The sequence below is a fragment of the Aphidius gifuensis genome, linkage group LG4, assembly GCF_014905175.1.
Source record: "Aphidius gifuensis isolate YNYX2018 linkage group LG4, ASM1490517v1, whole genome shotgun sequence".
Lineage (NCBI taxonomy): Eukaryota > Metazoa > Arthropoda > Insecta > Hymenoptera > Braconidae > Aphidius > Aphidius gifuensis.
In genome coordinates this window covers 23,320,713-23,338,194 of record NC_057791.1, presented here as the reverse complement: position 1 = coordinate 23,338,194, position 17,482 = coordinate 23,320,713, and the positions used below count along the sequence as shown (strand labels likewise).

Sequence of the window (17,482 nt, the reverse complement as noted above, 5' to 3'; positions counted from 1 at the left end):
TAAGATTTGTAAGATAATTTTATTTTTTTATATTTTGCGAAAGTCAATAATTCGTGTTGCCACGACACGATTTCAGGTATACACACACTAAAAATAAATCCTGGTCTTGTTTCCTCCGTCAAATATTGCAGTCTGTTTTATTTTGATACTATACAATTAATTGCACGAAGTATTGAGAATCAACCCTTACACAATGACAGGGAAAAAAAAAGGGAAAAACAATAATATGTCTGGTCATCAAAGAGCCGTGAATACGACGCCATATTTCCATGAATAATTAAATAAAACCTTTAGCTTACTTCTAATTGCAAGAATCGCACGAAAAAAAAAAAAAAATAAACAAAAAGAATTTACAATGTGTTTTCATTATAAGGGTAAGATATTATTTCCATTTTTTTTTATGTTCAGTATTATTATAATTTATTTTCCATCATGAAGATACTCGACAGCTCATACTACCGTATGAACAAACGTGCTCTAAAATTTTACGGACAATGGCCATATCAATCAAAAATAAGAAATCGTTGTCAAAAAATATTGATATTTACAATAGTATTAAGTATAACAATTCCAAAGGTATTTAAATAAATATAAATATTATTATTTTTACATTGTTATAAATAAAAATAAATACCATTCATTCAAGTTTATAAAATGTTTCGAATCACTTGATGATATTGACGAAATAATATTATGTTTACCAATGATGGTACTTCACACAGTTGCACATGTAAAAATGTTGTGCTGGAGTTTAACTGGAAACAATGTGATTATCATTTATTATTTAATATTATTACTTATTATATTCAAGTGAACTTTAATTAGCTGTCGTGGTTTATCAGATAATTTTATAAATATTTTTACAGATGAAAATGTTATTAGAAATTATTGAAAGTGATTGGGATATGATTAAATCGAAAGACGACAGAGATATACTTCATAAACATTGGAAAAGAGGAAAATTGTACATGTCAGCTTATGCAAGTATTTATTATAAGAAAAAAATTAAAAATCATTTTTATTATGTGGAGTTAACAGAGTTTGCAGAGTAATAATTTGTTGAGTTATTAAAAATTACACTGTCTAATAAAATTAATTTATAAATAATTTATTTGATAATTTCAATTGAATGTTATTATCAGAAAACAAAAATACTTTAATTATTCAATTTTAAATTTTTTATAAAGCCCTGTCAATGAACAATTTCTCTGGGCTAAATGAATTTTTAATTTTTTAATTTTCTAATTAGACAGCTGCCATGTTTGGTATACTTATATTATATTTGTCATCTCCTGGAATTCCAAAAATATTGGATATAATTATTCCATTAAATGAATCACGACCACGAATATTTCTGTATGAAACAGAATATTTTATCGATCAAGATAAATATTATTTTTATATACTTATTCATGCATACATGACTGTTCCAGTTTCACTTGGAATTATTGTTTTTTTTGATAATGTACTTGGAACATATATTCATCATGCAACAGGGATGTTTGGTAAATATATTTTAAAAATAATAAATTACATACTTAATAATAATTAGCTCATTGTTAAATTTGTATTTTTTTAAAAATAGAAATTGTTAGGTAAGATTTATCAATAAAAATAAATATATTTAAAAAATTAATAAACATAAAAGTTTTTAAGCTAATATTTCGAAAAATATTATTTCAAAAGTTTGCATTTGAGAAATATACATATTTCCAAAAAATCAGATCAAGAAGAAACGGAACTTGATCGATATAAAAATATTAAAAACCGCATAATTTTTTGTGTGACAATTCACAGCAATACAATTGAGTGAGTTTTAAAATTTACTTGACAATTATTATTGCAAATTGTCAATGATTAATTTGTTGTTTATAAAATGTTTAATGAAGATTTATAGATTTGGTTGAATCAACTGGTACAATAGCACTTTTATTTGTTGTTGGACTTAATACGTTGATAATAACAGTAACAGGAATGTCGGTAAGAAAAATTTTGAGTTGATAATTGTTATTAAAAAAAAAATACATATAATGAAGTATTAATTTATTGCAAGACTGTAATGAAAATTGAAGAACCAAGTGAAGCATTTCGAAATATGGCATTTACAATTGGTGGTATATTTCATTTATTTTACAACAGTCATCAGGGAAATTTATTGATGAGTCAGAGTAAAGATGTCTTTGAAGATGTGTATGTATTTCAAAAAAATAATAAAGAAAACTGTAATGAAATTTATAAAATTAGTCATATTGAATTATTGTTTATAATCGGACATAATTAAATATAAATTTTGCTCGTTGGTTTTTTAGTTACTCGAGTGAGTGGTACACATTACCTCCAAGTTTACAAAAACTTTTGATACCAATAATGATGAGAGCTAAAAAACCATCAGTATTAACAGCTGGTGGTCTATATGTTTTATCAAATGACAGTTTTAGTCTGGTAATTATTAACAATTAAATCAAATAGATGTAATTAAAATATTTCTAATAGATTTTTAAAATATTATAGGTTCTTAGAAAGGCCATGTCATTTTTTACGGTGCTCAATTCGGCACGTTAGAAAAAAAAATATATTCTTTTATTGCAGAATTTATAGGAGAAGATTAAATTTTATTTATTTATTATATAGATTTATTTAAGTTAATAAATTATAGTAATAAAAATATATTAATATTTGAAATGGTATTTTTTTAAATTTTTTGTATGTATTTAAAAAAAAAAAAATTGAATAATCAATTTGTGATAATAATTTTTAAATGAGAAATAAATTCTAAATGTGAAAAATAACAATAATAATAGTCAATTAATTTGTTGAACAAAAAAAAAAAAAAAAAAATTAATGTAAATAATTTTTTGGATAAGTTTATACTTGACAATATTTTAATTTTCGTTTTTGATTATGAAAAATAATCTATGTTCGTTCAACAATAACACAAAACATTTTATCTATATTTATTTATCAAATATTATAACTAAAAAGCCAACATGTGTATATTTTTTAACCAGTAATAAGTGCAATGAAAAATACGATTTTTTAAAATAAAAAAATCATTATTTACATCCTTACATATCTGTTATATAAAAATTAGTTATTGTAAGAAATTTCGTACGAATTTTCATTTGAAATTCACTAAGAAAAACAATAGATTTAAAATGTTTAGCAATTTTAGCTAATTCAATATTATTATTGTCAAAATAAGAATATTGTTTTGAAGTTATTCTTTCAATCAACAATGAATACTATTTTTAAAAAGTCATTGCCGAATATTTTTTAATCATTTAAATAGACATTCAAATGCACTTTCAATTTTATCAACACTAACTGATATTCTTCTAAAATAACGTAATTTTCTTGGATTTTTTTCAGAACATATATACATGTAATTTTTTAAATAAGAAATTAAAATGATACGTTCTATAAAAATATTAACTGTAAAAATTTCTTGGTTTTTTAGAGTCAATAATTCATGTTGCCCCAATACGATTTTAAATATATATACACACAAAAATAAATCCTGGACTGACAAAAGGTTTGTTATCTTTGTCCATTACAAACTGCACATATTGCAGTCTGTTTTATTTTGATAGTATACAATTAATTATACGAAGTATTGAGAATCAACCCTTACACAATACCAGGGAAAAAAAAAGGGAAAAACAATAATATGTCTGGTCATCAAAGAGCCCTGAATACGACGCCATATTTCCATGAATAATTAAATAAAACCTTTAGCTTACTTCTAATTGCAAGAATCGCACGAAAAAAAAAAAAAAATAAACAAAAAGAATTTAAAATGTGTTTTCATTATAAGGGTAAGATATTATTTCCATTTTTTTTTATGTTCAGTATTATTATAATTTATTTTCCATCATGAAGATACTCGACAGCTCATACTACCGTATGAACAAACGTGCTCTAAAATTTTACGGACAATGGCCATATCAATCAAAAATAAAAAATCGTTGTCAAAAAATATTGATATTTACAATAGTATTGAGTATAACAATTCCAAAGGTATTTAAATAAATATAAATATTACATTTCTACATTGTTATAAATAAAAATAAATACCATTCATTTAAGTGTATAAAATGTTTCGAATCACTTGATGATATTGACGAAATAATATTATGTTTACCAATGATAGTACTTCATGCTGTTTCACTTATAAAAATGTTGTGTTGGAGTTTATCTGGAGATAAAGTAACAATAATATTCAACAAAAAAAATATATTATTAAATTAGTTTACATATGTTAATATCAAATATAAGTGTCATTAAAGTTTTTTTTTTTTTAGATAAAAATATTATTAGAAATAATTAAAAGTGATTGGGATATGATTAAATCAAAAGACGACAGAGAAATACTTCATAAACATTGGAGAAGAGGAAAATTGTACATGTCAGCTTATGCAAGTATTTATTATAAGAAAAAAATTAAAAATCATTTTTAATATGTGGAATTAACAGAGTTTGCAGAGTAATAATTTGTTGAGTTATTAAAAATTACACTGTCTAATGAAATTAATTTATAAATAATTTATTTGATAATTTCAATTGAATGTTATTATCAGAAAACAAAAATACTTTTATTATTCAATTTTAAATTTTTTATAAAGCCCTGTCAATGAACAATTTCGCTGGGCTAAATGAATTTTTAATTTTTAATTTTCTAATTAGGCATCTGCCATGTTTGGTATACTCATATTATATTTGGCATCACCAGGAGTTCCAAAAGTATTGGATATAATTATTCCATTAAATGAATCACGACCACGAATATTTCTGTATGAAACAGAATATTTTATCGATCAAGATAAATATTATTTCTCTTTGCTAATTCACGCGTACATGACTGTTCCAGTTTCAGTTGGAATTATAGTTTTTTTTGACAATGTACTTGCTACGTACATTAATCACGCAACAGGAATGTTTGGTATGTATTTTTTTTTGCATAATATTTACTAAAAATTTCAGTACCTTTTTATAAATAATTAATAAAATAATTGCTAAATTGTAACAATTTTTTTTTCACGCTGTAATAGAAATTGTTAGGTAAGTAATAATTCATTTTTGAAAATCATTAATAAGTTATCAATAAATATAGTTGTCAATGATAATTATTTGGGATTTATTTATAATTAAGCACACACTTGAGAAATTTACATATTTCTATTAAATCAGATCGAGAAGAAAATGAATATGATCGATATAAAAATATCAAAAATCGAATAATATATTGTGCAACTGTTCACAATAATACAATTCAGTAAGTAATTTAATTAAAAAAAAAAATAAAACGTATTTACCTTTATAAAATTAATTTAATTTAATATAATTTTTTTCAAATTGAGATTTGTAAATTTAGTTGAATCAGTTGGTACGATTGCACTTTTATTTATCGTTGGACTTAGCACGATAATTATAACAATAACAGGAATGACAGTACGTAAAAAAAAATAAAATAATTAATAAGATTTAATTAATGAAATAATAATGTTATTCAATTTTGATTATTTTTATTTATAAAAAGACAGTTATGAAGATTGACCAACCAAGTGAAGCTCTAAGAAATTTTGCATTTACAATTGGTGCTGTATTTCATTTATTTTATAGCAGTTATCAAGGAAATTTATTGATTAATCAGAGTGAAAATGTCTTTACAAATGCGTATGTATATTAATTCTATCTAGAATATTTATCTTATTAATAATTATTTAATAGTTACCTCAGCGAATGGTATACCTTGCCAATAAATTTACAAAAACTTTTGGTACCAATTATGATGAGAGCCAAAAAACCATGTGCTTTGACAGCCGGACGTTTGTACATCCTGTCAAATGACAATTTCAGTCAGGTAACTATAAAAAAAATAACAATAATATTACATTAACAATTTACCAAATAACATTTTTTATTTTAGCTTTTAAAAAAAGCCATGTCTTTTTTCACTGTACTCAATTCAGCTCGTTAAATAAAATTCAAATTCTTCTCCATCATCACTGATGATTCATCAGTCTCAAAACTCAATAAAAAAACTCATAATTTATTTATAAATTTATTATTGTTATTAAAAATAATATTTAAAAAATTGACGACAATTTTTTATTTTTTTAATAATAATATTTATTTATTTTTTGTGTTTAAATAATATGCCAAAAAAAAAAAATTTGTATTAATTTTTTTTTGTTGTTGTTGTCATATTGAAAGAAACATTTCAACTGAATATTTCTTAAAAGCCACGTAGCTAAAATAAAAAAAAAAAAATGTTCAAAAGAAATTAAAAAGGGTAAAAGATAAAAGGCTCTTTTTTAGAAAAAAACTTGCAACAGAAATAATAATAATTACCTGGATGTATATAAAATTTTTTCTTCTTTTTTCACATCAAGTAAAATTACAAAAAAATATACGAAGAATTATTGATGCACTGAGAGAATTTATAACGAACATCGATTGAATTGTTGGAAGCCTTAAAATGTCACGATGTTATATCAGTTAACTTACAACTACCAAGGTATATTTTTTGAAGATGGATACTGTCGCAACGTCATATCATAAAATTAATAGAAAATTTTTAAAAAGCCTGGGTATTTGGCCTTATCAATCATCCCTTTCAAAAAAATTTTTTATACTTCTTACATTATTTTTAACCATTACACATGGTTATCTTCAGGTAATGAAAAAATTAAAAATACAAATTAAGTGATAATATTTTTTACCTGTTTTATTATCTCCTCGGGGCTCGGTTAATTAGAAATAAATATTTAATCATTGAATTTTTAATAGACTGCTGGTATGTTTGCTGCGTTAGTTGCTGATATTGATATTTTTTTGGAATCAGTACCAACTGTTTTAGCTGATGTTGTTTGTTATCTCAAATATTTTAATTTTTTTTACAATGGATCAAAGGTATTATTAAATAATCTGAAATTAAAAAAAAGTAATAAATTAATATTGTGTTATTTTTTTTATTTTTAAGATGAAAGAATTATTAATAACAATGGAAAAAGATTGGAAGAAATATACATCCCCAGAAGAGTGTCAAATTTTGGACAAGTGGGCTCGTTTTGGAAGAAAAGTTACAATTTATTACGCAGGTTATTTAAAATTAATTGAGATATAATTTTGATTTAATTTTATTTTTGAATAATTTGTTGTGAAAATAATGGTTTTTAGGTGCTTTATATGGTACACTAGTTCCAATGGGACTTGTTCCACTTGTACCAGTTGTACTTGATGTTGTTGCACCAATTAATGGAAGCTACCCACGACATTTAATGTTTCAACAAATTGAATTTTTATTTGACTATGAAAAGTACTTTTTTCCATTGTTGATACATGGATACTTTGGGACAATGGCATATTTAACAATTATCATTGCAATTGATACGATTTTCATGGTTTACATACAGCATGCATGTGCTAAATTTGAAATTTTAGGGTAAGTTTTAACTTGAAAATAATGTTGAAATTTAAAGTAAAATAACATCAAATGACAGCTAATTTTACTGTATAAATAACAAGAAAAAATAATTAAAATTCAATCAATCATTAGATTAAAATTTCAGTTCATTTCATGAAAAATCATCAGATTTAAATAGAAAAAAAAAATCAAAAAATAATTTTCAAATTCAATTTACATATCTTAATTTTGCTGTGAAATATTTTGATTTTTTTCGAACCAAATATTAAACAAGATCTAATTAAATACATTCTGATAAATTAATTCTAATTAGATCTGATAATTTTTACTCGGACAATCACATTTTCATTTAAAAAAAAAAAAATGAATAATAAAATAATGTTAAAAAAAAATTATAGATTATTTCTGGATCGAGTGGCAAACGATGACGATGCTATAAAAAATCGTCATTGTTCAAAATTTGATGAAATAGATTATAATGATATGGTCAACTGCATCGCAACCCACAATCATGCGATTGAGTCTGTATTTTTTTAAATGAAAAAAAAGAATGAAAAAGCTCTAGAAATTCAAATTAGATATTTAGTTAACGGTAACGCTATTAGCACTCAATACGGGGGAATTTACGGGGACATTTATACAGGTTACGAGAAAATTTACGGTAAATATAGCCACCGTTGTATGTGTAGGAATGATTACATTGTGTGTGAAACCCATAAATGTCCCCGTATTTCCCGTAAATTTCCCCGTATGAGTGCCAATAACGATTTTGTTTAGTTAATGCCTTAGAAAATAGAAGAAGAAAGAGATTAAAATTTAGTGCTTTTTATAAATTTTATATAAACAAATACAATTAATTAATTAATTAATTATTAATTTATTTATTTAGTTTTTCAAACCTTATTGAAGAAGCAAATTACGTTTCATTTTTGTTCATCATTGGTATCAATATGATCATGATGACAGCATCAGCATTGGTTGTAAGTTGATTTGTTGATTGATAAATTAATTATTATTAATTAATTGATAAATTTTTCAAGGCTGCATTCAAAATTGATAATCCAGATATTGCTGGTAAATTTGTTGCGTTCACATTGGGCGAAGTATTTCATCTTTTTTACAGCAGCTGGCAGGGTCAATTACTTCTGGAACACAGTGAAAGCATTTTTAATCAAGTGTTAGTATATCTATATTTTTAATTATACAATAAAATATGTAAATTAATACGTAATTATTTTTTAAATACAAATTAGATATCAGGCCAAATGGAATAATGCATCTGTACGAACACAGCGATTAATTATTCCATTGTTGATGAGATCAGCACAACCATGTAAATTAACAGCTGGCAAAATGTTAATAGTATTTTTATTAATTATTATTATTATATGTTTATTAATTAATATTAACAAAATTTATTAATTATTTTTATTTTTTTCTACAGGCTGACTATGTCATTGACCAGCTTCACAACTGTAAGTCAATTAAATTCAAAAAAAAAGTTTCTATTTGTTGTTGTTTATTTGTTTAATTAATTAATAATATTTATATTTTTTTTGTTCTCTTTTTAAACAGGTTGTTAAAACTTCATTTTCATATTTAACAGTTTTCACATCAATGAGGGCTTAAATTAAATAATAAATTCATTTTAAAAATGAATTTCATGTGGCAAAATAAACTTTTAAAAATTTTTTCATTAATTAATTGTATTGTGGTGGTTTTTTTTTTTTAAACTGCACTTGTAATATTTTGATAGTTTAATCAACTGCTTGATATTTTGTACTGATACCATATTCGTATAATAAAAAATAAAATTCTTAGAAAAAAAAAGGACAAAATTTATTATAACATTGTTGAACGATTGATGTTTTTTAAAAATATAACAACAAAAGTTTGAAGTACTATAAAGGCCTGTAAATATTTTATCGATACAGGGAAATTTCACCCCATCATAAGTAAAAAAAAAAAAAAAAAAACAACAAAAGGTGCTACATTGAGATCTGGGAAAAATAATGAAAAAAAATAAGGATTGAATTGTTCAAAGGGAATAAAAAATTACAATTGATTTCGTTGGGGGTTTGTGTCGTTGCAAATTTCTTTATGACTTTTATTGTTACAAGTGAATTTGGTAGTATATTGTTATGGATACCACTGTACCGTCCTACCTTAAATTCAATAAAAATTTACTAAAAATATGCGGACAATGGCCTTATCAAAATAAATTAAACAAAATAATTTTAACATTCATAACAATTTTTTTTACAAGTAGCCAAACAATTTTCCAGGTTAAAAATTTATAATTAAAATTCATTTAAATGTTTTACAATTAATATGAATAATATTTAAATTTTTTTTTCAAGATTACTGGTGCTCTGCAAGCATACAGCAATACAGAAATGTTTTTAGAAACAATACCAAATATATTAATGGATTTTAGTATCGGTGCAAAAATTTTTTTTATTTTTTATAGATGAAAAAAATGCTGGTATTATTGACAGAAGATTGGGATAAATTTTGTACAGAATCAGAGTTGAAAATTTTAAAAAAATTTGGTTCACATGCAAGAAAATTTAGTTTGACATATTTTTGTGAGTTTAAATATTTTTATTGTTTATTTGTTGGATATAATATTTATTTATTTTAGTTTTTATGTATGGAACCATGATGCCGTTTATGGTGATACCACTTGGGCCAATAATAATAAACACATTTGATTTGTCAAATGAAACATTACCGAGGCAAATTTTATACGTTCAATATGAGTATTTATTTGATTTAGAAACGTATTATTATCCTGTTTTGATACACAGTTATTTTGGAACTTGTATTTTTATAAATGTCATTGTTGCACTTGATTCACTGTGCATGGTTTATGTGCAACATGCTGCAGCATTATTCAACATTATTGCGTGAGTAAATAAAATTAATTACTTATAAAAATTGTAATTATTTGTAATTTTATTCCAGACATAATCTTGATAAAATTGAGAATAATGAAAATTATAATTTTAATTTTAATCCAAAGATAAATGATGATGTGGCAAACAGACAAATGATTGAATGCTTAAAACAACATAAACATGTATTAGAGTAAGTATTTAAAATATGTTGTAGATTAATTTTCAACTGTTTAATGATTTTATTTATTTTTTGAATAATAGTTATGCCAAGTTGATTGACAGTAGTCATCATATTTCTTACTTTTTTCAACTTGGTGTTAATATGATATCAATATCTTTCACTGGATATCAAATTGCAACGAAATTAAGTACAGCACCAGATGTGTCAATTAGATTTGGAGCATTTACTGTGTCTCAATTGATTTTACTATTTTTTTTGAGCTTGCCAGGTCAACAATTGTGTGATCACAGTTCTGAATTTTTTAACAAAGTGTATGTATATTTGAGATAACAAACGGTGATGAAATAATTTCTACATGATAAAAAAAATAAATAACAAGAATATTATAGAGTAATTTTAGTTACAGTGCAAAATGGTATAAAACATCAATGAGAACTAGAAAATTATTTCTTTTAATGTCTATGAAAAGTGCCAAACCATGCTATCTCACAGGTAAATTTATGTTTTTATATTTTCAATTGAAAAAAAAATAATATTATTATTAAATCTATTATTTATGAAATATTTTTTAGCACTACATTTTTATAAGCTAGGCTATGAAAACTATGGAATGGTAAGATAAATTTATTTTTCATTTTTAATTTAGTCCATTGATTGTTTATAAATTTGGTATGTTGTAATTTTTTTTTTTTTTGGTGGAAATACAAGGTAGTCAAAACTTCGATATCTTACGTCATGGTTCTGCTATCAATGGAATAATTAAAAATCACAAAAAACATTGTATCACTTTGAAGAAAAAAAAATAATAATTCAGCTAAATGTAATTTTGTACTGTTTATCATCATACTTTTTAAAATATAATTCAAAATTTAACATTGTTTTTTTTTTTTCTGAGTACAAAATGATCATTTAACATGATATTAAGTTGTCTTCATTTATATAAATCAACTTAATTTTTATTAAAATATTTGTGAATCGTTTAAAAAAAAATTAAAAATAAAATCAACTAAACGTATAATGTATTTTTTTACTCACGTTAATTCACATAAAAAAATATCAATTTGAGTATATTACTGTGAACATATATATGAATAGAATTGAGCGTTACTTTTTCGAACAATGTAGTAACATTAAAAACTATTGTGTTGATTCTTTTAATTTCACCAATATTATTTGTGTAAAAAATTATTTCAAAGTCAATGTTTGATAAGAAAACAAAACAAAGAGAATAATAATTAAAAAGAATAAAATACTTTACAGGTAATGTCACAAATTACAATCGATCGGTTTATTTTCATAGAATTCATCCCCTACTATGTTTTGAGAATGCCAGCTCACAAAATAAAGTAAAAACCCTAAAGTAAAGTGCATATTAAATGAATATCGATGTGAATTTTAACTCCCCAAAGTAACTTTATTTTTCAGTTGTACATTTAAATTAACAGTAAACAGTATGGAATCTTCAATACCATCATATTTGAAAATAAATAAAGCCCTACTAGGCATGTTTGGATTGTGGCCTCATCAAAATATATTTACTAAAATTTTATTATCATTTATATTAATTTTTTTTACATCAACACAAACAATATTTCAGGTATATAAGTTTTTTTTGATTTCCAATTATCATTGTGTTTCAACTAATTAACAAAAATACATAAATGAATTTATGATGCAGATATGGGGTGCATTATTAGTACGTGAAGAATGGGAAATATTTTTAGAAACAATACCAAATATATTGGCAGGTTTTAGTATTTTTGCTAAAATGGGAAATTTTTTTTTCAATAATCACAGGGTAATTTACATTATTGTCAATATTAATTCATAATTAATAATCGATCGATAAATTATCAATTGAATCCACTGATAAAAATTTGTTTTTCTATTATTGTTGAAAAATTTAGATGACAAAATTATTGGACCAATTGGAGGATGATTGGCGTGAGCTAAAATCATCTGCAGAGAAAGAAATTTTAAATGAATATGGTGTCTCTGCAAGAAAATTCACCCTAACATATCTCGGTAAGTTTGTTAAAATAAAAAATTAATAATTTTATTAAATTATTAATGGATGTTTGGTAGATAAAAATTGTGAGTATTTATAATTTTTTTTTTGAGCAGGTATCATGTGGGGAACAATGACACCATTTCTAGTTGTTCCAGCAGTTCCACTTGTTATTAATATTTTTCTGCCTAATAATGAAACCTTGCCAAGGCAAATGTTGTTTGTTCAATATGAATATTTATTTGATTTGAAAAAATATTATTATCCTGTCATTATTCACAGTTGGATCGGCACATGTATTTTTATAAATATTGTTGTTGCTCTTGATACAACTTGCATGATTTACGTTGAACATGCTGCTGCTCTTTTTAAATGTGTTGGGTGAGCTCCGAGAAAAATAAAAATTTAATTAATTAATTAATGAGTTAATAGACGAATAAATAGATAATTATTTTTCTTGAAAAAAATATACTTAAAAAATTGATTAAACTATTTAACGATTTTTTAAAAATATAATTAAATAAAAAAATTTGAATATTTATTTTTTAGGCATAATCTCAATAAAATTGAAAATTCTGATAAAATAAAATTTGATGTTAATCCAAAACTATCTGATGATAAAGCACACAAAGAAATTGGCCAATGCATGAAATTACACAATCGTGTTTTAAAGTGAGTTATTGCTCGGAAATTATTGTCATACTTGACCAATCAATTTTATTTTTTCTTTTCTAGATATTCAGAACTGATTGAAGCTGCTCACTACATATCATATTTTTTTCAACTGGGAATTAATATGATATCAATTAGTTTTGCAGGATTTCAAATTGCAACTAAAATACATACAGCACCAGATGTATCAATTAGATTTGCTGCATTGAATTTTACGCAATTAGCAATTATGCTTTTTCAAGGTTTCATACAAGGTCAACAATTATTTGATTCAAGTGCTCAAGTTTATCATGACATGTAAGTAAATTGTTTGGTTTTTTTCATTGCAAAAAATAAATGTTATTGAATTTTTGATATTTTTATTATTAGCTATAATTCAAAGTGGTATAATACGTCAATGAGAACGAGAAAGATACAAAATTTAATGTCAATAAGAGCATCTAAACCATGCCAATTAACAGGTTAAATTTAATTTATTTTATCCACAATTTTATAAAATATACATACTAAATATTTATATATTTTTTTGTAAAATGTAAAGCTGGAAGATTTTATATTCTGTCTTTTCAAAATTATGGAATTGTTGTGAAGACAGCAATGTCATATGTGATGGCACTTATTTCAATGGAAAATAAAGATTGAGAGTAAAAAGCTCAGGTTTTAAATAAAAATTAAGATGATAATATATATTTCAAGTAATTGTTGTTATATAAATACATAAATTTTCAAAATGAATTGATGTAAAAATGTATGTCTTTGAACTCACTTTTTTTGATAAACTTTTTAGCAAAAAAATTCTATTGCATATTTTTATTTTTTTAATAACAATAAAAACAAAAAAAAAACTTTACAAATTAGAATCAGGTTACAGTTAATATGTTATAATTAAATCGCAATTGATCAGTGACTCAATTACGACTACGCAAAAAAAAAAAAAAAAGCTTAACAATATATCCTTTTTCTTTATTTTTAATTTTGATTTTTGCAAAGTAGCACATTTTGTTGACTGAGCAAACTGAGTGTACTTTTTTATTATTTAAATTCGAAAGATAATGGGTGTCTCATTTTTCTTAACCATCTATATTGACACCTGTACCCTCATAAATTATTTTTAAATAATAAAAAAAATTATAGAATAATTTTAGCGACCATGGAAAATGGTATCGTTGCATCGATGCACACAGTGATGTAAAAAATATGAAAACCATTTTCAAGTTCTGAGTGATGTGACATACCACGCTATTTTACAGGTAAATTTATTCTTTTCCAATTATAAAAACTAGTTGTTTTAAAAATTATTTTAATCAGGCACTTTTTATAATCTAGTTAAGAAAAAAGTTAACTAAAACTAATATATATATTTTTGCACTTACGATTGTTAATTTTTACACAAAAAAAAAAAATAAAATTTATTATACAATAACAAAAATATAAATGACAAAATAAAACTTGTCTTTACTCTTTTGAACGATGTATTTCTACTGAAATATATTCTGTTCTTTTATTATTGGTTTTATTTTATTTCAGCAGTATGTTTTACGTAAAAAATTATTTCAAAGCCAACGTCTGATAAAAAAACAAAAGAAAAGAGAATAATGATTAAAAAGAATAAAATACTTTACAGGTAATGTCACAAATGACAATCGATCGTTTTTATTTTCGTAGAAGTCACCCCTTACTATGTTTCGAAAATGCCCACTCACAAAAACATCAGTAGAGTAAAGTAAAAACCCTAAAGTAAAGTGCATATTTAATTAATATCGATTTCAAGTTTTACTCAAGACAGTAACTTTATATTCCAGTTGTATATTTGAACAAACAGTGAACAGTATGGATTCTTCATTACCATCATATTTGAAAATAAATAAAGCCCTACTAGGCATGTTTGGATTGTGGCCTCATCAGAATATATTTACTAAAATTTTATTATCATTTATATTAATTTTTTTTACATCAACACAAACAATATTTCAGGTATATAGATTTTTTTTTATTTTCAATTATCATTGTGTTTCAACTAATTAACAAAAATACATGTATTAATTTATGATGCAGATATGGGGTGCATTATTAGCACGTGAAGAATGGGAATTATTTTTAGAAACAATACCAAATATATTGGCAGGTTTTAGTATTTTTGCTAAAATGGGAAATTTTTTTTTCAATAATCACAGGGTAATAAATTTATATTATTTTTAATATTAATTCATATTATAGAGTTAATTGTAATTATATATTAATTATAGTCCATAATTATAAGAAAAAAAAATTAGACAAATTAATAGAGAAAAAAAAAAAAAAATCATTATATTTTTTAAAACTTTAAATACAAATTATTTATTTATGTCTAATTTATTATTAATTAATTAATTTTTTATAAAAATTGTTTTTTCTATTATTATTATTATTAATAAATGTAGATGAAAAAATTACTGGAGCAACTTGAGGATGATTGGCGTGAGCTAAAATCATCTGCAGAGAAAGAAATTTTGAATGAATATGGTGTCTCTGCAAGAAAATTCACCCTAACATATCTCGGTAAGTTTGTTAAAACAAAAAATTAATAATTTTATTGAATTATTAATGGATGTTTGGTAGATAAAATTTGTGAGTATTTATAATTTTTTTTTGAGCAGGTATCATGTGGGGAACAATGACACCATTTCTAGTTGTTCCAGCAGTTCCACTTGTTATTAATATTTTTCTGCCTAATAATGAAACCTTGCCAAGGCAAATGTTGTTTGTTCAATATGAATATTTATTTGATTTGAAAAAATATTATTATCCTGTCATTATTCACAGTTGGATTGGCACATGTGTTTTCATGAATATTGTTGTTGCTCTGGACACAACTTGCATGGTATACGTTGAACATGCTGCTGCTCTTTTTAGATGTGTTGGGTGAATTAAATAATTTAAAAAAAAAATATATAAGCTTGAAAAATTAATTCAACTAGCTGTTAATTATTTTGTCGAGTAAATAACTTGAAAAATTAATATTAAATTTCAGCCATAATCTTAATGAAATTGAAAATACTGATGAAATAAAATTTGATGTTAATCCTAAACTATCTGATGATAAGGCACACAAAGAAATTGGTCAATGCATGAAATTACACAATCGTGTTTTAAAGTAAGTCATTGGATACTCAATAATTTTTTTTATATTCGACCAAGTAATTTAAATGAAATTTAATTTTTCATTTCTAGATATTCGGAACTGATTGAAGACGCTCACTATATATCATATTTCTTTCAACTTGGATTTATGATGATTTGTATGAGTTTCACGGGTTTCCAAATTGCAACTAAAATACACACAGCACCAGATGTATCAATTAGATTTGCTGCAATGAGTTCTTCGCAATTAGCAATCATGCTTTTTCAAGGTTTCATACAAGGTCAACAATTATTTGATTCAAGTGCTCAAGTTTATCATGACATGTAAGTAAATTGTTTGGTTTTTTTCATTGCAAAAAATAAATGTTATTGAATTTTTGATATTTTTATTATCAGCTATAATTCAAAGTGGTATAATACGTCAATGAGAACGAGAAAGATACAAAATTTAATGTCAATAAGAGCATCTAAACCATGTCAATTAACAGGTTAAATTTAATTTATTTTATCTACAATTTTATAAAATATAAATACTAAATATTTATATTTATTTTTTTTAATTTAAAGCTGGAAGATTTTATATTCTGTCTTTTCAAAATTATGGAATTGTTGTGAAAACAGCAATGTCATACGTGATGGTCCTTCTTTCTATGGAAGAAGAGGAGTAAATCAAAAATTTCTATCAAAAATATTAGTCAAGCTTATATATATCGTCTCATCTAACACTCTTCAAATTAATAATCAATAATTAAAATAAAATTTATTAGTGTATTTCAATCGAATATAATTAATTTAAATAATATAAAAACTTATCTTATTCAACTCACTTTTTTTTACAAATTCTCTACCAATAAACTTCCTTAAAATTTTTTTTTTCCTTTCCACGTAATTTTTAGTACTTTTTTTTGTGATGGGATGATGTTTTACATATGGTCTCTACATGTTGACAATTTTTATACTACAAACGACGTAAAAGTACAATTGACTTGTACTTTTTTTTTTTTTTGAACATGACGTGTTTTTATTAATACAAAGAAATAAAGGGGTAAAAAAATTACCTGGTAGAGTTATTAAAAATTAATCAATACCATTGAAATATTTTGTTTTTCTTACAATTGGTAAGAACAGTAACTCTGCTATTATTTTTTTACTTGTTACCATGAAAAAACAAAAAC

At 23.9% G+C, this 17,482-nt stretch overlaps 2 protein-coding genes across 2 annotated transcripts; both read left to right on the top strand.

Annotated features, from left to right (window-relative positions):
- Positions 1–1,258: 1,258 nt before the first annotated feature.
- LOC122854079 (odorant receptor 49b-like) lies at positions 1,259–2,562 on the top strand. The gene is made up of 6 exons (XM_044154493.1): positions 1,259–1,505; positions 1,586–1,595; positions 1,890–1,980; positions 2,054–2,190; positions 2,310–2,442; positions 2,512–2,562. The coding sequence occupies exons 1-6, from the start codon at positions 1,259–1,261 to the stop codon at positions 2,560–2,562; spliced, it is 669 nt and encodes a 222-aa protein (XP_044010428.1).
- Positions 2,563–4,692: 2,130 nt separating this feature from the next.
- On the top strand, positions 4,693–17,002 carry LOC122854078. The gene is given in 34 exon segments (XM_044154492.1): positions 4,693–4,939; positions 5,049–5,058; positions 5,150–5,272; positions 5,358–5,448; positions 5,537–5,673; positions 5,728–5,860; positions 6,518–6,676; positions 6,790–6,912; positions 6,983–7,100; positions 7,180–7,444; positions 7,825–7,947; positions 8,316–8,406; positions 8,467–8,603; positions 8,680–8,781; positions 8,871–8,901; positions 9,002–9,049; positions 10,452–10,516; positions 10,588–10,818; positions 10,914–10,999; positions 11,080–11,120; positions 12,186–12,251; positions 12,415–12,532; positions 12,632–12,725; positions 13,065–13,187; positions 13,251–13,484; positions 13,557–13,648; positions 14,959–15,161; positions 15,243–15,362; positions 15,608–15,725; positions 15,824–16,088; positions 16,198–16,320; positions 16,398–16,631; positions 16,704–16,795; positions 16,875–17,002. Coding segments are annotated over 34 exon segments (4,371 nt in total).
- Positions 17,003–17,482: the final 480 nt, after the last annotated feature.

What these genes read in the sequence shown, in the direction of transcription:
- LOC122854079 (XM_044154493.1), top strand. Translation starts at nt 1,259, where the DNA reads ATGTTTGGTATACTTATATTATATTTGTCATCTCCTGGAATTCCAAAA. An exon ending in TAACAGTAACAGGAATGTCG is followed by an intron (nt 1,981 to 2,053) that starts GTAAGAAAAATT and finishes ATTTATTGCAAG; the next exon opens with ACTGTAATGAAAATTGAAGA. An exon ending in CAAATGACAGTTTTAGTCTG is followed by an intron (nt 2,443 to 2,511) that starts GTAATTATTAAC and finishes AAAATATTATAG; the next exon opens with GTTCTTAGAAAGGCCATGTC.